The sequence below is a fragment of the Ciconia boyciana genome, chromosome 10 (assembly GCF_034638445.1).
Source record: "Ciconia boyciana chromosome 10, ASM3463844v1, whole genome shotgun sequence".
Lineage (NCBI taxonomy): Eukaryota > Metazoa > Chordata > Aves > Ciconiiformes > Ciconiidae > Ciconia > Ciconia boyciana.
This window is the reverse complement of record NC_132943.1, coordinates 1061510-1084668: the sequence shown is the minus strand read 5'-3', so window position 1 is coordinate 1084668 and position 23159 is coordinate 1061510. Positions and strand designations below refer to the sequence as shown.

General features: G+C 40.6%; 1 protein-coding gene across 1 annotated transcript in view; it reads left to right on the top strand.

Moving 5' to 3' along the window:
* Positions 1 to 23159, top strand: part of GPD2 (glycerol-3-phosphate dehydrogenase 2) — a 62615-nt gene that overhangs the window by 24403 nt on the left and 15053 nt on the right. The window contains exons 4-8 of the mRNA XM_072874512.1: positions 2497 to 2621; positions 3627 to 3724; positions 4789 to 4952; positions 19392 to 19556; positions 20325 to 20469. Coding sequence (XP_072730613.1) covers positions 2497 to 2621; positions 3627 to 3724; positions 4789 to 4952; positions 19392 to 19556; positions 20325 to 20469 — 697 coding nt within the window. The remainder of the gene's footprint in view (positions 1 to 2496; positions 2622 to 3626; positions 3725 to 4788; positions 4953 to 19391; positions 19557 to 20324; positions 20470 to 23159) is intronic.

Here is a 23159-nt window from a genome sequence, read left to right as displayed (position 1 = left end):
TGAAAATAGATCTTCAGCTACAGAGGTGAGAAGTCATGGGTACTGTTTCTGTGGAAGAGGCTGTAACATCAACTCCTGTTCTATTAAAATGCTATATTCCCCCAGAATATCATATTTTTATCCAAGAAACTATGTAAAAGATTTGTGAGAAAAGCTTGTCTTGGAATATGTTCTCTCAGTTGGTTTTGGTACGATCCGCCAATGAGAGAGAGAACCAACCTTCCTTAGTTCCTGTGTTTGTAGACCTTGTTTCTGGTTTTGCAACTAAAATGAAAAAAAAAAAAAAGTATAAAACTTAGTAGATAGCCATAAAGTTCTTTAGGTTCCTTAACCTTTAGACATAACTCAGAAATAAGAGACAAAACCTGACTCCAGGAGTGTTTTGTTGTTTGCTTTGGAAAATACTTGTCCAGAAGGTGTGATAATTTTGAAATAGGTAAAGCAGTAAGGTCTGCACCATTGGCAGATACATACAAACTGAAATCTGGCTACTAATTTTTTTCGTGTGTTATTAAAGTTAACTTGGGATCTTTTCACTTCTGCCTCTGCTATATTGTGGTAGAAAATGCAGTTGTAAAGCACACAGAAATTATTATAGGTAATCTATGTTTATCCTTTGACTAGATATTCTGATTATATCAGTAGATTTCTGAAGCGTGAAATATTCCTAGGCATTTGGTTAATGAATTGTGTATTGTTGCTGTTCATTCATGGAACTTGCTCTCTTATTATGTTTGCTTCGCTTAACAACAAATTTTGCTTTTCATGTGTTTGATATATCTTTGCCAAATTATTTCTGATTGTATCCATTAATCTTCAGTCACATTTGACAAAAATAAATTACTCTGATCTTTGGAAGTTACCAGTAATAATTAGATTTTTTTAAGGACATAAAAGTTTTGGGAGACCAATAGATGTTGAAATGTATGTTCACCAACCAATAACATAAAGCACTCCTCAAAGAGGGGGAAGGGAGGACCCAGGGGATGACTTCTGATGCGGATGATGCTCTCCTCCTTGGCTATGTGTTTGTCATGTTGTTGCTGTTGGTTTTGGTAGCAGCGTCACCGAGTTTAATTCACTTTTTGCCTTGCCTGCCTAACTTTGAAATTCTGTCAGTGATGGAGGGGGTCTGTTATGCTAACTTCGTAACACAGATTGTCCTTCCACCTAAGTTTTATAAGTGAAAGATTGCCATGTACTTGTCCTGTGGTACTTATCTTGGTTGGGTTTACTTTTATGGTGGGTGTTGGAAGGCAGTGGTGGTTGTCTTGCAGGTATGTGCCAAAGGATGTGGCCAGGCTGTTGCCTGTATCTGATCATTAAAAGGCATCTGTTAATCATCTGTTTCCTGCAACTTTTTCTTTCACTTACCTTCCATCTCATAACCTGACATCAGTCTCCTTCATGAAGAAAATGCCAGCACTTCCCTTGCACAAGGGATGTAGTGTAGACAGCATTGGAGTATATGGTTTCATAGCGACTTCCACGTGAAGCGGTGTGCCTTCGCCCATGGAAAGCTTTTTCCTGGCCTTCAGGGTAACTGGGAACACAGCTTGTGCAACAATCATGCCAACCTCGTTCCAAGTGTTTGTTAGAATAAGCATTACAAAATTCCTCATAGAGCACTTTGTGTTCTGGATTTGTGGGACCCTCTGTGAGCCAGGTGGTTATCCCTTCCTTGTGCTAGTCAAACCGTCAATGCCTCTCGGCATCAGGGAACATGCGTGCGTGATTTCGAGTAAACTTTTTTCTGAAATACTTAGTAATATCTTGTAGTGAACGTTCTGTGTGTGTGCCCTTTGCATATGTAGTGTGTAAAAGGAGGATGTCTGTGTGAGCACTGTGGTTTCTGCATAGTAAGCTGTAGATGAACTTACTTTTTCCCATTGCTTAACTTCCTAGGTAAGCTGCTATATTTTGTATTAAGCCTCAATTACCAAACAATTTAATGTATATGGCAGAATTCTATATACGTGTACGTTGTTCTCTGGTGAGCTCTCCCTGAGCAGTGAGCATGCCCGTGGCTGGCTCTCCTCTGGTTTCAGGCACCTCTTAAGCAGCCTGTAAGTAAGCAGCCAAAGATGCCGGTTGTCTGCCTCTCTGGTGTGCTGTTTAAATTGTTAGTATGATAGGTTTAGAGCTCTCTGCTGCAAAGAGTTAAAAGTATTCATGAAAATATTCTGTTCCTGCCATGAATACGAACTATAATTTGCTTGAGGGAGCATGGCCCCTATAATGTACTGTAATGCCTTTCTATTGTGAAATATCCAGGTTTTAATGTGCTTCTGTTTAAGTTCTGTTTTGACTTTTCCCTTAGGAAGGAGGCTAAAATTTTTCATTACAATATAGACAGTGCACTACACTTTGAATACAAATTTATCCATGTACAGAGTAATTTTTCTTGTGATTGTCTCTACCCTAGAGAAGTGTCTTTAATGAATTACATACAAATTGTGTAATTTAAGAAGTTAATTTGGTTTTCTGGTAACGCAGGACTAAAAACAGCCCTTCTAGAAAGAGATGATTTCTCATCAGGGACCAGCAGCAGGAGTACTAAATTGATCCATGGTGGAGTGAGATATCTTCAGAAGGCCATCATGAAGTTGGATTTTGAGCAGGTAATTGTTTATGCTGGTTGTTAAGCAAAAATTGCTAGTAGACACTTCCCCTATCCCAATTATATCCAAGTCTTCTTTTTATTTTTTCAATACCTGACTGCTGTGTTCCACAGCTACTGTACACAGAAAGTGTCTTCTCCAGGTGAGCTTTCCAGACTAGGGAAATCGGTGCTGCTGCCTTTTGCTAAATTCTTTTATGGGCAATCCAATTGACATACCTTGCAGACTGTGTATCTTTTGGGGGAGGAAGGCAGAGACAGGGCTGACTTCAGAATAAAAAGCTTCCTACCTGTCACGATCAGAATTTGGGGGAGTGAGTGGTTGTCCTGTTTATTTTGGAATGGGGAAGGAAACTATGGTAAATGAGTGATTATATATAATGCTTTTATGTATTCTGGTGTTGGCGGAAGCATGACGTTCTTGTTTTGGGAAATTGATTTGTCTTCTCATTGAAACCTCTCTAACTTAAAGTATGTTTTAATGGTGATAATACTGCTACAGAAATGGTGACTTCTCAGGGAGAAAATATATAAAACATGCAGTTATGTAGCTATAGAAATCAATCTTCTTTTTTGCCAAAGAACAACTTGTATTGACTCATATTGATTGATTTGGAGAAGAACACTTCTGCATTTGCAACTCGGAGTTAGTTTGGGATTTAATTGTGGGAATCGGCACAGAAGCTATACTGTGGGATGAGTTCTAACCCTCCTTAAGTGCCTCCTGCCCATACTTAGGAGTAACACGGCTTTATTGCGCTTTATGTTCAAATGAAAAATTATTCAACTGACCTGCCAAGACACCAAAATGAAACTAGTGAAACTTCATTTTCTTGGGAAACATTTTCCTTAACTTTTGAATTTTTCAGCAAATCTCAGTGTGTCTTTGAAAGAACAGTAAAAATTATGCCAGGTATTTGCTTTGATAAACAGTTTCTTACTAAACGTTGCACATGGAGACAAAATGGCATAACGTGGGATTCACATGTACGCTTCTATTTTTCAGTACAAGATGGTGAAAGAAGCACTTGAGGAGCGTGCAAATCTGCTTGAGATTGCTCCTCACCTATCAGCTCCTTTGCCGATAATGCTACCTGTTTACAAGTAAGCTCTGCTATAGTATCTCTCCTTTACCATTGCTTTTGACAAGCAAGCTATTTCCCTGGAAGAGTTTCCGGGTGTCTCTTTCCAAGCATGTCTTGAAACTTGTCACAAGCTTTGTCCTTCAGGAGGTGAGATGTTGCCATACTGTAGAAGCATGAAGTTCTCTTACGGCACCAACCAGCTGTCCCTGCTATCTAGGAGCACATCTTGGACCTCAGCTTTTCCGTGCATTTCTCCCACCCCAGTGGGGGGGAGGAGGGGAATCTGCAGCTGGAATGAACTCTCATTCCCAGGATGTTACTTACGATTCTTTCCAGTACATCCTCGTCTTCAACACATGCTATCATAGTGTTCTTAGCAGTGTGCTGTTTAGTCCTTACAACCACCAGCATTTGGTGCAGTAACTCAGTGCCTTTGCCTTCCACAGTACACGGCAGTTTGGTGTTGAGAGAAGAGTTTCCTTCTCCTATGAGAAAGAGACTTTAAGGGACCTGGGTTAGGTTTTTAGATCTGTAAGAACAGTTACTCCCTGTAACAGGCTACTTAGAGCAGTGAGTTTTTGCTGAATGATCTTAATGTATGGCTTTATTCCTGTCTTAGTAGAAGGGGCTTGTAATTGCTGGAGCTCATCTAGGTCAGGGGTCAGCTGCATTTATTTGGTCCTGTTCGTGCAGGAGGCATTAGGTGAGATGTGCGTTGGAGGAGCCTTTTCAGCTTGCGCACACAGCCTGGTTCTTTCCTCAACACATAGCTTTAAATCTGACCTTACACTGAAGTACAAAAAGCCAGGTGGTGATCCTAGTTCTGGGATAAACAAAGCCTTGAGTCTGCTTGACTAACTGCAGTGAGTAGATCAGTTGAAAACAGTAGTGAACAATACATAAGCTCTTGCACATTTACATTATATTGTCATACCATGAATTTGTATGATGCCACAAAGTAAAACTGGTGTAATACAATACGCTGTGTTACTTAACATGTTCTGTGTTACAATAACAGTGCATGCATGCACTTTTACATTGTTTTTTTTATTTCACTTCATGGGGATTTTTTTTTTCCTGCAGATGGTGGCAGTTGCCATACTACTGGTTTGGAATAAAACTATATGACCTCGTGGCCGGAAGTCAATGTCTGAAAAGTAGTTATGTCCTTAGCAAGTCAAGAGCCTTGGAGCTCTTTCCAATGCTTCGCAAAGACGAGCTTGTTGGAGCTATTGTCTACTATGACGGTACGTTGCCTTTCTGTGCTGTCATTATTGCATTGTGCTGTGGTTTGGCGGGGGGCGGGGAACACAAGTATGCAACTGTAGATCATGGACATTGACTTTCTAAAGGGAAGAACAACAACTTGAAGGATTCAACTTGCATCTTAAGCATTAATTTGGTAGATAAATTATGTTTTTCATGACAGTAACTTACTGGGTGTAGGACCGAATATATTCGTTTTCTTGGCTAGTAGGTATAGTGATGTGTGGAAACATCCTAGTGTTCTGGTGATTCCCTACAACTTCCCAGCAGTCTGCTCTACACTTCTCAGACTGAACACTTCTTCTCAGGTATTGTAAGTCAGGAAAGTGTGATCATTCCGGTAATGTTAAATGGTTTGCTGTAGCGCTTCCACTGTGCAAATAACTTCAACCCTATCTAGATGACCTGGCTGCTGGTTGTAGTTGTTGCACTGGGTTGGATGAGGCCTGGATCAATTATTTTTGTATCACCAACAAAACTGGTTGCTCTGCAAAGAGCTCAGCGTTCATTGTAATTATAGTAAAATACTAGAGATTGCTATAAGACATGAATGGTTTCTGTTAAAACCCCTTTAAAGGGGTATAAATTAATGAGAGGAAAAGTACCTCCAGCTCGAGTTACTTAATCTATTGTATCAGCTAGTTTTAGGTACGTTTGTGTACAACACTTACACAAAATCATTGTCTGAGTGGGAGAAAATAAAGATGCTTTCTGCAAGTCTTCCAATGTTCATTCCAAACAGAATGATGATTTAATAGATTCATTGTGGTCGTCTAGAAATAGCAATGTTCACGTTCAAAAGTGTTCATGTGTATTCATGTTTGGAAGGAGGTCACTCGTGTTTGTAATGTAAGAATGGATAAGCCTTTTTGCCTTGTTCTGTGCAGTAAGTCTAGTGATAAGTCCCTGGCATAGCTGTATAGCAACAGGAGCCGCAGTGGATCTTCTAAGCAAAGAATTTCTTAACTCTGTCTCTACCCCCTCAGTCTCTACTGCACAAGGCAATCTGAAACAAAATTGGTGAAGGTTTAGTTGGCTTACTTGACAAATGACTACCTAGAAAATTTGCTTGTCCGGAATATTAGCATTTGTGTTGATGTACATGTCTCTTGAGCTTTATGCAAATGCTATATGTCAGTGCTTTTCCATGTCATGCAGGTTACATCCCCAAACCATCAGAACTTCAGTATTTAAAAAATACTGAACTTGTACAAGTTCTAAAGGTTGGAAAGTTCACTGCTTAAGTTTGAGTACCAGGATACACTGTCATAATTGCTTTCTTGAATATTTTTTCTTTGTATCAGACTTCTATTCTGTATCACGTGTGTTTTTAGTTAGGTTGGTATTCCCCCTTCTCCAGTCCACTTCCCTTCCAAGACAGAAAGTTTTGGTAAAACTTTCTTGGTAATAGGGCCAGCTAGGTAATATCAAAATGTCAAATGTGTTTGGGATAGGGCAAGAAGCCATAGATTCCTTGCAGGCTTGGAGGAGCCCTCCAAAGAATAAAAAGCTTAAATACTGATTTACTTCGGGAGTGGTACAGTTCTAGTTAGTTTTTACCTGAAGATGTAGTTTCTGACCTTTTGGCAGCCAGAAAGGTCTTTACACAAAATTGATTATAAAGGTAGTTCTTTTCCCTTTTTAGAACTGCACTTACACTATTCATCAGCTTATCAATATAGGGGCTTTTGTACTGGGAAGAAGTAAGAGGGGCTCTCAAAACATGCTGGACTCAGGTAGTATTTGAGGCTTCTGGCAAAAGCACATGTTAATAGTTGCAAGTTGTCTCATACAGAGCCCAGCAGAACAAAAAAAAATTATATATTTGTGTGGGAATATGTATGTGTAGGTTCTCATTTAGGAGTAGGCTGAGATTTAAGTAAAAATCAAGTCCATCCTTTATCTCTGATGGAGACTGCATCTTCTCTATCTTATTTTAAGGTCTAGAGGAAAGAAGAGGTTATTTAGAAGCAAAATTTGCTATGGAATTATGTGGTATTTTTTTGTATAGTGTAACAAGAGCTGCTGTAAATAGCATACATAGAAGTAATTCAGATTTATTTTTTCATTATCATAAGCTATCCGTTAGACTGCTTTAAGGGATCCCAGGAGCATGCAAGAAGAACGAAGTGGTTCTCTTAACTGTAATTACACTTCTCATAAGAGCACTATAACTTGAAATCTATTTATAATCTATTGAAGTCTTTTTCTGATTAAATAGATAGTTTGGATGTATCATAGCTGTTTACTACTCCAGCATTCTAAAGATATAAATTTACAAGATAGCCTTAAAATTAGCCTTCAGGTTTCTTGGACGAATAATTGTTTTAAGCAGTGTTGCAATAAATGAAAATTCAGCACTAAGGTACCATGTGGTCTTTTAGTGGAAAACAGCTGTGCAGAAATACAGTGCAGAACTCTGGGACTGACTGAGAGATGTCTCTGATGGTTTTGTTGCCTTCCCAAGTACTAGGAAACAAACCCACGCTCTGCATTTTGGAAACAAAGAAGTGTCAACTAGAAAAAAAGGAAATGTAGAAAATACCAAAGAGCGGTTTAATGGAGGAAGAGGATTGTGTAATCACTCTGTTTATTCACACAAGTTTCATGAAAGCAGGTAGCTGGCAGAGACTCTTGACAATTCTCCTTCAGAGGAGGATGCTAGCAGGACTCAGGCTGATTTGGTGACAGATATCAAAAATAGACTTGAAGTTTTGCTGCCAGTGAAACTACTTGCTTGTGCTAGTATATCTGGCCTTATTTTGCTTTACTTATAAGACTACAGCTTAGTTATCCACATTTTTATGCAGAATTTAAAGAAATGGTGTTTTTCAGTGAAAAAATTAAAAAAGCACTCAAAGCTCCACCAAACCTCAATTTCTGAGAAGAATAAAGTGGTCCTGAAGGACTAAAGTATCAAATTTGTGAGTTCATAGTACACATTTGGGTGCTTTGAGGCTGCACCTAATCCAGAATAAAAACTTCCCAACTACAATGTTAAATCAATTCTTAACATGCCATGTTCCAGAATTAAATTTTGTCTGTAGTGACTTCTCTGTAGGTCAGCCTGTGGCCCATGGTGTAGATGGGCTCACGCTGTGTTGTAACACAATTATTTTATTGTGATCAATTAACCTGTGTTCTGTCCACAGTAAATTTGTTTTAAGTCATAATGTTTCAACAAGCACACTTTAGATCTTGTAAATTTTTATACTTGAATTTTAATGATATACTTTCATGCCCTAAATCCGGAGGAATGGAGGACAAAAGGGAAAGGGAATTGAACTTAAAGTAGAGAAGGGGATTATAAGATTGAATTGAAGTCCTTTTAGTTCTTTCAGAAAGATTAGTCATAAAAAAGAGCATTAAATAATGGCAAAAATATGTATATATGTCTTAAAGTAGGTCATATCTCTATCTTCTCTGTCCATCCCTTCTCTGTCTTCCCTAAATAGCGAATAAATAAATTGGCCTTTTAAGAATGGCGTGTCTTAACTGATTCTATATGTGCAGTTAAATGTAGTTTTATCTTGTTTTCTTGCTTGTCTCTATTCCTGTCTCTATCATTCTTTCTTTACATCTGTAGTCGTTAATACTAGCTACGCCTCACTGTTTGGCATGTTGATCACCACCACCAAAGGGAAGAGTTAAAAACATTCGTTATGTAGGTTACTTTTTATTTGATAAAACCACCTGTCCAGTTATGACTTATTGGTGGCGATGTTCTTTTGCAAAGGAAAGATCAGGAATGCTCTTTGTTTTGTTTTGTAATTGTTGATCAAACTAGTGGCATGTCAAGTAATCCATTATTCATGAATGTGTTGTGTTCTGAAATGTTGCTGTGGTCGTCTTAATTACATTTTTTAAAATTGTTTATACAGGCAAAAAAAAATGGTACATTATAAATGTTGGAAGTACCAGCAACAGCAAATCACAGACTTTACCAGAGGCTATTCTTGCTCTGTCTCAGCATCAGGAAACGAAAGCATATGTTGGATGTTAGCCTGGGTGTACACAATGTGTCCTATTTATTCAAGGTTTTCTTTGAAGCCACAACTTACAAGTTTGTTTCTTAGGGGTACATGTCAGACTTCATTTAGCATTTGTTGGTATTAGGATACTCCTGAATAGCAAAAAGGCAACATTTTGGGGGAAGAACGTGGCTGCTATCTGAGCAGTGATCTGTCAGTTCCACTTACGTAGCTCAAGGAAAACTGGAGAAGAGGCACTGTGGAGAAGCTGGGCTGCGATCTCGAGATCATAGGCAGAATTATTTTAAAGCACTTTAAATGGAAGAATTAATCTCCATTTAAATTATATGTAGTTCATTATGTTAAGAACTAGGAAAAACATTAAAGCAGAGACCCAACTGGCCAGAATATTTCAATTTAAAGTCTTTAGAAATTCTAAGTGGCACAATTCTTTTTAAGATGCATTATTTTTCTATCTCTAGGTGCTTGCAGACTTTTTTGTTAACATATTTTGCCTTGCAAGATGAGCCTTTAGGTGCGTAAGGAAAATTTGTGTTCTGGAATCGGTCATGACTTTAAGATTTTAGGGCTACTTTGACCCTGCTCTTTGAATTTACTGCTATTTTCTGCAAGCAGGAATTAACATATACTACTTCTGTGACTGTTTTGCCACATCAAGGTATTTGATTGTTTAATGTCTTGTTCGACAAATTTCCAGTATACTTGCTGCGACATAAGTAATTGTTCTTTATTTTTTTGCATTCTTAGTATTTTTGTAGATATTGTCTCCTGAAATATTTAATATGGAGGTTATTTAAAGGTAGAAAAAGCAGCTTTGGCAGAGGATTTAGCTTTCCTTGTTTACAGCAAACCCCATGAGAAATCCTTCCCAGGCACACATGCACACACACAGACAGACATACGCACAAAAATCAATGCAAAAGAATAGGGCATTCATTAAGCTGTCAAAAATGGAATAAATGCTTTTTTTTATTTAGGCTCTTGTAGCTATTTTTCCTAGTATTTGAGTGTGTCCTGAATTATGAAATGTTATAGCTTTATAATTCATATTTGACAAATTAATATTTTGAGAATGTTGAGCTGTAATAGGGGTATTACCCTATTACAGATGCAGACAACTGTATGAGTTTTTTCCTTCTCTGGATATAAAAACTCTTTGACAGTTTGTCACTAAAAAGACTTTCTATAGGTGAAATACACGGCTAACCATATTTCTTGGTATTTCAAAATTGAAGCTGGATGGATGAAAGAAGCCTTGCAGGCACACTAACTGTAGGTATAACCTGGAAAATACTGTGCGTATTCACCATATCCCGTTGCTTTCAAATACATTTTGTCCCATGTTCTGTATAATAGAGTTGTATGTGAAATCTTGAAGAAAATCGGCAGCCTGCTACGAGAGGGCTTGTAAAGGTAATACTGGCTGCCTCTAGTGGAATGCCTGTCAAATGAAATGCAAGTCTCCGGCAGAACCTATAGAAGCAATGGTATTTTTCCTTGTCGGCGTTAGTATAAACACTAGTGGGGATCCGTTACAAATGGTGCTTCCCAATTCTCGGATAAAATCCGTCGGGTCTCTCTTTGCTTGTAGTGCTTCTCGGCGCACGGTGGCTCGAGTCACGCCGTGTTTTATCCGTCAGAGCTTTTTCATCGTTTTCAAAAGGGATAAAATCAATAGCCTAAAATGGCTTGCATCTTTAACCCACTTTTGCCTCTGTCAAAGGGTGCAGCCGCACAAGCCTGCAGGAGCAGCCGCTTGCTCCTAACAAAAGGGACCGTGCATCCTGCCCTCTTCTTCCTTTTGCTGGAGGCGTCCTTCCCAAAAGCATGCAGATGATAACTGCGTCTCCTGCTGTACCTGTAACAATTTAATTGTGTAAGTCAGCCCAGTCAAGCATCCCCAGCTCATGACTGGGAGACATGAAATTCATTGTCATTATTGTCCCTGTCATTTTGGATCATTATATCCTGCTGCAGAATTTTCCTCACTCCAGTGCTTTCTTACCTCCAGGAAGCAGGGATTATGGCTGAGGTTGGGGTGGGGGCAGGACTGTGAACTACATTTACCTCAGGGGAGCCACAGATTAAATTGGCTTTGCTCTCTGACTTGCTGGATTCGTCTGTTTGTACGCCGTGGGTTTAAGGTTGGAAATGATGAATATTCTAGTGAATTCTGTGCCTCTCTCTTTTCTTTTTTTAATGCTCGTATAAGCAAAGGATGGTTTTTGTGTCCCTTAAGAAGTGAACGGGGAATAATTCTTCAGATCATGTTACCTAAAAGATTTAAGATTATTCCCGAGCAAAACGACATTATTTGCACGTCGTGCCACAAACATCTGAGCGTTCCCCAGTGTGTCGTGGCTTTTAGGGGAAAGACTCCATCGAAGCATGTAACTCTGCTGTAATTTATATGTGTGCATTTTATGTGAACTTAATAGTCGGTCATTAGTTAATATGTACACTGTTCCATATTGTAGGTATGATTATACGTATGGTGAAGGAAAACGGATTATGGGATGCCTGTACATCTTGCTGCACCTTCCCCTGCTCCGGTGGCTGTCCCCCTGTCATTTGGCATACAGGGCTGGAGCAGCCCGAATCCTTGGGAAGGGCTGGGGAGGTGCGCGTTGCTCATCTTCCTCGCCACGCTCCTCCTCTCCCATCAGCAGAGTTCACCTCGCCCAGCACCTCCTGGCCTGTTTCTGTATCCGTTCATGCGCTGGGTTTCTCTAGGTTCTGGGGAGAATTACCAGTTAAAATGCTGCTGCTTGACTTGTCTATCGGATGGGGTGGATCCCTCCATCAGCAGCAGCCCTGCCTGCTCCCCTGCCTGCTCGCTGCCTGGCACCCTCCAGCTGGCACCCAACTGCCCGTCCCGGCCACTTGCAGTGTGCCACGTCCCCGTCCTCGGGAGCAGCGCTGCCTCTCCCCAGCTCTGGCACAGCAGTCCGTCCCTCCTGTGACTTCTTGTTCCCCGGCTGGGCCCTCCGGCCCCGGCTGGTCTCCGCTGGGTCACACAGCGGAGGTCGGCGTCCCGCCTGCTGCAGGCAACGTGCAATAGCTGACAAATTGATAGCTACTTCATTTAGGCTTAAAAAATAGCTACTGCGGTGTGCAAAGCAAAGTTTTGTTTTGTACAAATTTAAGTTTGCCCCAAATTTCAGCTGTTAGCGTGAGCGTTGGGAGCAGTAGTCGGCTCTTATGCTGTGCGGGTGTGCAATAAGCTGCACTGACATCATCACGTTTCTTTCTGGCGCGGTGGCACGCCGCAGCAGACCTGCTGTGACAGTTGTTCGTGGTGACATTTTAGCGCAGTTTCCATAAACTGACAGTGACAATGTTTAGTTTCATTTTAACACTGTGCTTTTACTTACACTGACACTGCAATATGATTGTAGTGACAAGTTGAAGGCTGATACAAAAGAAGTGGGAAACAACATAATTATAAAGCAGTAGCACAGAACAATAATTCCAAATTTGTCTCTCACTTGATGTGCCTCAATATTGTGGCTTATTTTTGTATGCTGATACTTTAGTTTCAATACAAGTTTTAGCTTCTGTACCATAACTTGGCAGTAGACTTGACAAGACAGAGATTCTCAGGGCATTGTGATTGTTTGTTTGTTTGTTTGTTTTTAAAAAGCTTTTATGGGCTTCCTGTCTCTTGCTTATGTCATTCATTTGTTTATAACTCTGTATGTAAGTTGGAATGTATCGTACTTTCATTGCCTAATCTTCATTGGGATCTTGTTTGTTTTTATCCATCCGTGCAATTTGTTTGGTCCCAGGTTGCTCCATTCCTTTAATCTTGCCTTTATGAAAATAATCTAGACTTGCTTAAGTTCCCTAAGCTTGTCTTGTAAAGTGGTGGTTACCTTGCATCTTGGGTGGTCTCTGCACCGCACTCCCGAGCTGTGCGTGTTAAGGTTTGATGAATGTCGCTGCTGTTGGTGAACAGGCGTTAGTCCTTCCGGGCCCTTGAGGAGCAGAACCCAAAAGTCTGATGCCGATGGTTACCTCTTCACCTCTACTGCTCACGGGAATAGGGAAGTTTATTTCTTGTGGTCTAAGCTGGTGATAAATGGAGGAAGCAAGAACTTATTTAAAATGACTGCCACTGGATTATTTAAACTCGATATGTCAAATCTGAGTTTGAATCTGTTAGAATAAATGTACCTGTGAGACGGCCAAACTCAAGGCTTTCCATTAAAGCTCCTACAGAGGGATGGCTGACAATATCTACATCTTAGGGCAGATGTTAAAGAACCGAAATAATGTGGTGTGTGTTTTTTTTTCCCAGTGCAAAGTGCGTATTTAGGTGTGTATCACTCTTCCCACCCGGTTGGGCCGTATTGCAGCAGCACAGATAACACAGTGGAAAGCAGAATTCAAATTGTACATGATTTGTGTGAGAAGTATTAACAGTCTGGTGTGATATTGCTGTGGTGGTATATGTGGGTGTGATGGAACTGATTTAACTGAGTCGGAACGCTCTTCCCTCTGAAGCAGTCCAAGAACACATGCGTGCATGCTACGTATCCTAGAAAGTCTGTTAGTTTTCAGCGAATTTCTGACTTAAGTTTCATGTGATTCAGAGAGCAAGAAATAGTTCAGGTCTGAGGGCATTTTTAATGACCTGTGACTCACGAGTCAAATTTGATGTTTACCTCTGAACTTATTCTGCTTATGTTTGGGGAAAAGAACTTGCTGAGTTCTTTTTCAGAGAGGTCTGGAACAATTTTGAGTCACTCCAGCTGATTCATAATGCCTAAACTTGGATAGAACTGATTTCAGTATGTACAACAGATGTTGAGTTCCTGTTTTAATGCTTGTAATAAAACTGATCATGCAATTAAGCCCTCTCTTAAAAATGAGAGGATGCGGGCAGTCCTGGTAACTTAGTTATGTATAGTGATGTATGATTATCACTCATCAGCCTTAAATTTGGTAAGGTTTTGGTAGGGTTTGTATACACACAGCAAGAAAACTTTCATGCATGTGAAATAAATTATTTTATTTCATGCATTGCTTTGCTTTACTATGTGCATGCAATGATCTAGTGCAAGGCTGTTGTAAGAATATAACGTATAGGTACGGAAATATTTTAAAATAACTTTTAGAATATCAGTGCTTTTGGGGAAAATGGGTGTCATTATTGTGGTGATCAGTAATATCCCCGTCTTGATGCTGGGTGATAGGTTTTTGGGTATGTTTCAGATCCAAGGGACTGCCTCGTGAGTTGCGGTTCAGTATTCTAGTTAAATAAGTGGAGCTCACTGGTGTCAGTAACATACAAGCAAGAGATTAATTTGCCAGTATTTGTTTGCCTTTATCCCCTCAGCTTTTTAAAAGAAAACAAAAAAACCCCCCTACTTATTTGTATGGCTGCGTTATGTAGGGATATAAAACTGTGACCGTACTGGGGGCTGAGTTCTCTCATTCAAATATTTCTTTTAATGTATTTTTACTTTCAAAAGAAGCCTGGTAAGTGGTTCTATGGAAAGATATGTCCTTCTGAGAAAGTTCATTAAGACTGTCTTATAGCTTCTTGCATGGCTAATTTCCAACTCTCCATTAAACTTGACCTCCACAGCAATAACTAGATATGCCTGATCAGAAAAGACTGTAAACTGAGAAAAGGTGAGAAGGCTTTCCTGGCTGCCGCAGGGACCAGCCTGTTCTTCGAAGCAAGAAGTTGGCAAAACCACCCGTTACAGCTATGCTGTCGCAGAATGAGCCGAAGTGTATTTGGGGCAATTGTTGCAATGCTGTGTGCATTGTTACGTGACTAGTTGTCATGCAGCAGGTAGACTCAGTAACGAAGTGTTAGTTCTTAGCGTAAAAAGGTTAACATGAACAAAAGTTACCTTCTTAGGATTAAAAGAGCTTCTGGCTTCTTAAAAAAAAGTATGCTGTTTGTCTTCAACTGAATAGGGTTGCAGAGGAGAAAGCAAGGATCGGTATGAAAGTCACAGGTGTCGGAGAGCGACACAGGACAGAATATACCAGAACTACCGGAGTGCCTTATTAACACTCTGGTTTTCACACAACTCTACTGAATCAGTCACAAACAAATTTCTACAGCCTGTGGGCTTTGTTACCACTACTGGCTGTGGTTCAGCACTGATAAAAATAAAATTGAATGTACGCTATGTGCACTCTGTGGGAGGATTCTTTTAGTGCCAACGGAAGCATTGTCTGTTCGTCTTTGGAGAAATACAACATTTGCTACTAAGGAATGAAAATAGAATTTTCCTAAATTACACAAAAAAAGAAATTATAAACCAAATGGCATCACTGTTGGTCTTAATGTGATGTAGGACACACTTACACAAAATGTCTTCATGCACTAAATGTCTTCAGCAGTATGCCTTCTAAGAATAAGGGGTTTTTTTAAGAGGATTCGGTGTTAATTTAATGAAAGTATTTAGGCCGGTGTTTTGTTAAAAGCTAGGTTGACTACCCTTAATAAAAATTAAAGTATCACTCCATTGTTACTCTTACAAGCAGATGACAACAGTGAATAATGAGATGGATGATTCTTTCAGTTTTTCTTGCTAGAAATGACTTAAAGGATTTAAGCATCCTCTTATTTTCAAGAGGTGTCACGGGAGGAGTTGCGAAGGAAACGTGGTATGTCCCGTCAGCTGGCTCTTGGACGCTTCTTCCGAAGGTGCTGAGGTAGGGCTGCCTTTCGCACCGCCCTCGAGATGCACCCAGCTGACAAGTGACACGCATACAACAAACAAGTGCTCTCCGAACTAGCCCTCGAGCCACGGGACTGAAGCAGCAGTGACCTCTCCAGGGCAGGGTGTTTGTGAACATCTGTTGTTGGTGAATGTCATCGTTATAATTTCACTGTATTGCCTACAGGTTAGTTATGAGATCTTCAGGAGCTTACTCATTTATGGAAAACGATACCAAGTTAATTGGGCTTAGCCATTCTGTTGTTATAAAATAACCTTTTGGCTTGCAACATTTGGAAGAAAACCCCATGGTATCGTAGAGGGGTTACCTCTGGTAGAAAGGGGGAGTAATTGTTTTCTTTGTTTTGCTTTGGAGCACCGTGGCTGCTGTGAAGGACAAGGGATGCGGAGCTATCTGAAGTAGGTAACCCAGGACCTCTCGTAGAAGCTTTGGTTACCTTGCCATTTATCACACAACTATGCCTTGGGTTCCCTGGGCATCTTCTGAACATGGTAATAGTGCTCGTGTCAAGAAGGCTTTACGCCTCTGTTCTGGAGGACGTTAAGCTTGGATGTGCTTTTGTCTTGGATTTAGAGGATCTTACCTGGGGAGAATAGCATTTAACCGGAAAGTCGACAAGGCTGAGATGCAGAATTTGCTTTGCTTCATCCTTCCGTTTCTCTCTAGCGTGGTAAGGATCATCTAAGTACCAGGACACATACCGATCTCTTGGAAATAGACATTCCTGATTCTCAACTAGCACACATGTAAAGAGCTAGTTTTACTTTAATCAGCAGAAAATATGCTTTGTCAACTGTGAATGGTGCTGTAGTAAGACCTGATCTGGCTACAGTGGCTTTATGATGGGGGGTGTGCATGGAGGAACAGCAACCAATTCTCCAGACATCAAGAATAAAAGATAATTGCATATAAAGTGCAGGATTTTAATGTAATTGTCTGGGGGAAAAGGTGCACATGTGAGTTGGAGGGCTTTAAAAAAACCAAACAAACAACCCCCCCCCAAAAAAAAACCCCCAAACCCAAACCTGTTCCTGAGTATAAAAACTATTGTACTGTTGCAGTATTATTCTCCACAGATGACAAATTTCTGAGCCAGTAAGTCACTCTTCATTTCTTTCAAATCTAGACCTCTACAGATCTCTGCTGTTTGTGCTATGAAATACTCTAGGACTCCATGCTGTAGATCACATCAATCTGAAGCCAGTGGGTTTTTCTAGATGTGTAGTTAATCAGGAACGGGTTATTTCCCAGTCCTCTTCCTGCAAATGCATTACATAGGCGCTCAGATTTCCTTTTGGACAGCTGAGAATTGAGTAATAGCAAGGGGTTTCTTGCATCAGAATAATGATGAGGGGAAAATGGATGAGAGTTTCAGAGAAAGCGTGAAAATGTTATCTTGAACACAGCAGTCCAAATCCTGAAATGCACTGAGCGTAGCCTTAGTTCACTCTGACATTGTGAGCATTAGGAGTTTTGACAAAATGCTGAGCAGCTCTTGGATTAAGCTTTGGAGCTTAATAAACAACTGTTACTTAGATGTTTGTTCTTTTTAGAAATTACACCTGTTTCCACATTATTTATTCTGCTGATTGGCTTCTCTGGATTGCTTTTTGTCTGGACAAATAAGTCACAAAAGTGGGAAGAGACAAGCTTGCAAAATTTAAACAGTAAGACTTCCCATAGACCAAAGCTAATATTGGCTAAGAGTGTAAATTGTGCTGCTTTTGTGTGATGAATCCACACCCTGTGTCAGACAGAGAAAACCAGTTTGTATCAGGTACCACCTTATGCACTGACGGCAAGAACAAATTGATGGAGGATCAAAAAGTAACTAAGGAAACCCTCTTGGCCCTGGGGTCCTTCTACGATAAAAGAATCAATCCTACCGCACGGAAGCGGGTCCTTTGGGGTTTCATTGGTGCGTAGACAGCACTTGTTTGAGGGTAGTGTTTCTGGTTTGTGCTGGGTTTCTTGTCCTGTAAAGCCAAGACTTGCAGTAGCCTATGGGTCAGGCAGTCCCCCAAGTCAAGCACCACAATGAAGAGGGGTGATCTCCAGAACACTGCACTTCTGCAAGCCTCCGACTTTGGGCTAGAGGAGCATTTCCTGGATTACTTTGGAGTACGCGCTGTATTCTGCCTTACGTGGGAGCAGCTACTGTAATGCAGCTTGTCGCTGTTCTTTGTCTTTTTTCTGTCTAGTGCTCCCTCTGTACGCGAGACGTACATTCTCTCAACCCTGTGTTAAAATGTTAAGGTTTGAGGTAGACCTCATAAGGTCATTTTGTCCATTCCCTGACACTACTGCGGCGTAAATGTTGATGCATTTATTTAATGATTTGCCTGCCGCTTCTGACAGGCGGTCGTTTAGTCTTATGCATCCTGTGTGATGGAGCATCCCCAACTTTTCTTGACATCTTGCTCACTTGTTTTGCTGTTCTTTCCTGTAGTTTATTCTGGGCATTGTTTGCTTAGTTGAATTGGAGTTACTGTTTGTTTCTTCATCGGTGCTTTATCATGTTACTGTTTCTGTACGCTTCGCATAACTTTTTTTTCCTCGTAGTTGAAGACTGATTGCACTGTATCGTCTCGGCTGTGTTAGAATGAGAAGTTTGGGGAGGGGAGGTGGCACCTCCGAGGCCATTGATCCCATCTTTATAACTGTGCCCTTTTAGCTAGGAACAGATTATTTGCGCAGTGGTTCGAGATTGCACAGGCAGAATCAGAAGGACCAAACTTTACATAAACCATTTATACTAAACGTTGGGAATGCTGGCAACATAAATCAACTACAATATCTATTACAAATTTATCACTTTATCAGTATTATCTGTGATAGAAGCGGTCCAGACACGTGGGGAAGTGAACCGTACCTCAGGAAGTTTAGCCCTCTCGTAAATTAATTATTCAGGACACACAGAGCCTGGCCCCTTCAATGTATAGTAATTCTTTCTAGCCAGCATCCAGGACTTTAACTTCAGTGGCAATAATAAATAGGAAAAGTCTCAGGTGAAGCCAGTATTTCAAAGTAATTAATCATCTTCCCCTCATGGTCCCTCCGCCTCTCTCTTGGTTTTCTTTAACGAGGGAATTTCAGTAATAAATCTTTAATGATATATGTTAAGAATCCTTCATTAATTCTTGTCTACTTACTTCTCTTTTTTTGATGCTTTTATGTTGTATGTTGGGAAGTTAAAATGCATATACAAGAAAAAACAGTTATAGAAAGCTGATAATTTGGCACAGTCTCTGAAAGGTTGTTTCTTGGATGTTGAATGTTGTGTGGTACATTTGCTAATAGGAATTGTTGATTAATACTGGTTCGACTGTCAAAGGAATACTTAGTTACAGAATTACAGCACGATTGCACAAGGAAAGGTAAAGAAAAAAGTGATTTGTCCTCTCCTAAAGCGGAGGTGAACGAGTACTAATTCTCAGTTTCGTAGCGTGCAAAGGCTGTCCCGTGTTCTATAGTCTCGGATGCTACAGGGGCCCGCGTGGGGAGCGCAGCTGGGCGCGCTGCTGCCAATACAGCAGCCGGACGCTCCGGCGCAGCAGAGGGGATGTATCTTTAAATAATTCTCGTTAGACGCGAGCAGCCATCACGCCTATTCAATGTGACAGGGACAGATGTGACAGATCGGTTCTGACACACTTCCATACCACAAGTCCGTGGCTGGAGGTGACTGGTGTCCTTCCTCCGGTCCCGTCCCCGCTGCAGGACAGCACAACGACGCACGGATGAACCTCGCCATCGCCCTCACTGCTGCCAGGTACGGCGCTGCCACGGCCAATTACGCTGAAGTGCTGCGCTTGCTCAAGACGACAGACCCGGCCAGCGGGAAGGAGCGCGTGTGCGGCGTGCGCTGCAGGGACGTCTTAACAGGTGTGTGCCTTCCCAGCGGCGCAGAGAGGTGCGGGGACCCACGGGCAGCCTCCTGCCCGCCTTCGCCGGCCGGCCGGCGAGCGGTGCGGCACCGCGCGCCCTTGGGTCTGCAGCCCCCTGCTCGGTGGGTGGAAGCGACGGCTTTCTGCAGCGGGCTCTACCGTGCCGCAGTTGAACAGAAAGCACAGCACTTTAGGAGAGTGTACTCTCTTCATTAAAGAAACGCACAATTAATGAAATGAGGGAGGAGCGGGGAACGCTGCTGTTTGTAAATATCAGTGAACCGACAAAGGAGCCATCTTCCCAGAGCACAGTGGCATACCATTAGTGTCAATCATCTTTAACTTCTGTCAGATTTTTCACTCAAATCCTAGTGTTTTGGCAGGGTAGACTAAGCTTTACATCCAAACCCTTCTGTCAAGCAAAGATGATATTGTAAAATGCTACGTGCTGTACAGTAATAACCCCATTTACCAAGTCTATGGGTTGAGACTGAAGTCTCTCTTGTTTGAGAGGCAGATTTCCGCTGAACTCCTTCTACCCAGTCTACCTTCTTCTGCCTTCACAGATAAGATGGTAAAACATTTTCTTTCAAATCTGGTGTTATGTGAAAACTTTGTTAATTTTTAAAAACCATTCCAGCTGTTCTGTTCAGAGAAGCACGATATACTTTACAGTAGGTTAACTTCATAGATAGATTAATAATAGAGAGTGTCAGTGAGCAGGAAAACAAATGGTGTGTGTGATTGATACTGTTTTCTTTCACAGGGCAGGAATTTGATGTCAAAGCCAAATGTGTTATCAATGCTACGGGACCTTTCACAGACTCTGTGCGCAAAATGGATGATCAGGAAGTACCAAACATCTGTCAGCCAAGTGCAGGCGTGCATATTGTGATGCCTGGTTATTACAGGTAACGATATTCAAAGCCTAAACCATTTGTAATGATCTCTGCTGGTGTCTGTAATAAATAAGCTTGCGGAGACGCATTTGTAGGTTTTACGGTAGTTTTGAATGCACGATTTGATTTTTATTTTTTCTTTTTTTTTTAAAGAGGATTCTGGCACTGTGCCTGTGAGAGTAACAATTTCATATATTCAGAAAAGGCTGAAGTCTTGTAGTTCTTAGTTAAAACTCACCAAGGCAGAACTGCTGCTGAAGCAGAAGGGCGTTTAGGCAGAGCATCTACAACAGGCTTGTGAAAGGCACCTTTTTTAATAATGAATTTGAGTTGAGTGTACTGACTGCTTGTTCACCTCCCTTAAGAAAACAAGCATATAAAACCTTCCAGAGAGGAAGACTCTTTTCCTATTAAATATCAAACTCTCTATGCAATAACACTCTGCCACTGTACTCTGCCACATTACGACTCCAGTCATAGTAAATATGAATGCAGCGTGCAGGCAATATGATAAGTAGTTCAAAATAACACGATTAAATTCTGACACTGCTGTGGATGCAAGCCCACCCACCCGTGGTTGTTTTGGCGGAGAGGGCTTGCCTCCCTCTGCAGACCTTGTTACAGGAGCGGTTCCCGTGGCACTCTGCAAGCACGCTCTCTGCAGACTCCTGCTTCTTTCCTTATTTGCTGCTGCAAAACCAAATCCCCTTCTACCGAGTAAGCCTTGTCCGTTGAAGCTCAAATATTACCTTTGGTTTCTGAAGTCATTAGCATCCTAATGGAAATTCGCATTTATAGACTTATCCCAATTCTGTTGATACAGTGCACTTACAATAATGCCTTCCATATCATCATTGCACTCCTCTGTGAATATAAATTTAGACTTCCAGTGCACAACGTGTTGTTTTTGCCCGAGCTATCCCAATAGGACATGACCATATACTGTAAAATTGAGGCATTTTTGGCCTAGTGTAAAATCACTCTTGCATTCTGTTCTTTTTTTGGTGTCTTTCCACATGAAAAATGGGAAAATGACCTGATAGCTGCTTTAAAGCACTAGCAATGTGGAGAAATGGGTTGTAATCCTGGTTTCCTCATATACTGTGAGAAGCACATTGTGGTTGACTTTATGGCCCTACAGCAAAAACACGCAAAGTTTTAAAACTTTGAATCACTTTGTAAATTCAAAGTAGAAGATGGCTTGATATACATGAGGGATCTAACTTATTTATTGTGTAATAACCTAATAATTTTAATTGGAAATGTAGAGAATTCTTGTTCTCCTTGTTCCCCTGTGTATGTCAGCATGTGGGCATTACTTTTCGTGTAAAATAGTATCTACCCACATACTGCCTCCACAGTACAGCTGAGCAGATAAAACTGTACTGAATTTCCTTGAAGTGGGATAGCTTAAACCAAGGAACTGTCTGCTAAATGGGAAATACTCGTGGTATTTAATCTTAGTTTCAACTAAGTATCAAGGCTTCTCCTGGTGCCAAGGAATAATCCTCAACAAACGAAGACTGTATTTCACTGCATCCACTTGCCTTTTGGTAAACATTTTATAGAATTTTGGCCCAGACTCACACAAATGAAAATTTGATAACAGGTAAAGGTTTTCAGATATAAACATAGTTAAGATTTTGTAAAACTAATGTTAACCTAATGCATTCATTTCCCATGGGTTTCTTACTCATTTATGTTCTTCATTAATAGTCCCAGTATTCCTCCTCTCATTAATTCTATTTTTAGTATACACATCTCTATTCTAGTAGCTGCAGTAAGCCTCTCTCACTCCCTATTGTTTAAGTGTATTATCTCTAAAATGAGAGAGGTTATTTTGGCTGCCTTTGTTCAGAGAGGCTTCCTGTCTGAAATGTGTCTATGAATGCAATACTTTTTTCCCCTCCCTTCTGACAGATTTCAGATGTTTTCCGTCTTTTCTTGAATTTTCTATCTGCTCTGCATGCCAGATTCCCAGTAAACTTGTCTGTTAAACCTTAGTTCTACTCTATGGAAAGTCACCTATTTGCTCTTTAACTGCATTTGTGGTGCTTTGGTCAAATGCCTCTGGAGCCGCAGAACAGGCAATATTTGCGTGTTAGGATGCTTGTCTTTGGCAGGAAACACCTTATTTTAAATTTGTTTTGGTGGCTCTTCAGTTATTTATATAAGATGGAACACACATAGCAATAGGAGATTGAGAGCGTGCTTCCCAGGATAGCCGGTAGTCATTAATTCAGTAAATTAATCGGCATATGGAAAACTGTTTCATCCTTTCTCATCATTTGCTGTGTAATCTAATTGAAAACACTTCAGTTGATAGGTGTTGTGGCGAAACTTTGTACAAGACTTGGTGAACAAGTCTTTACTTGTTTCTCTTTGTTATTTGTAACAGTTTTTACAAAATCACGTTAAAAAAATTCATACTTTTGAGAAAATGTCTAAAGTTTTCTGAATATTCTGATACTGTATATTAAATCTCTAGTTTCCTCTGTCTCTAAATCAATAGCTTTTTCATTTTAAAAAGTAATCTTTGTCTGACGTGATTTACCTTTCACAAATCTGTGTTGACTTCCCCTATTAAATTGTACTTCTCCAACTGTATGCTTAAGCTGTCTATAAATATCATCTAAAAAATGTTCTAATATACATGCTATATATGAAATTTTCAGCTTCTCTTCTAGCCTTTCCAGATATTG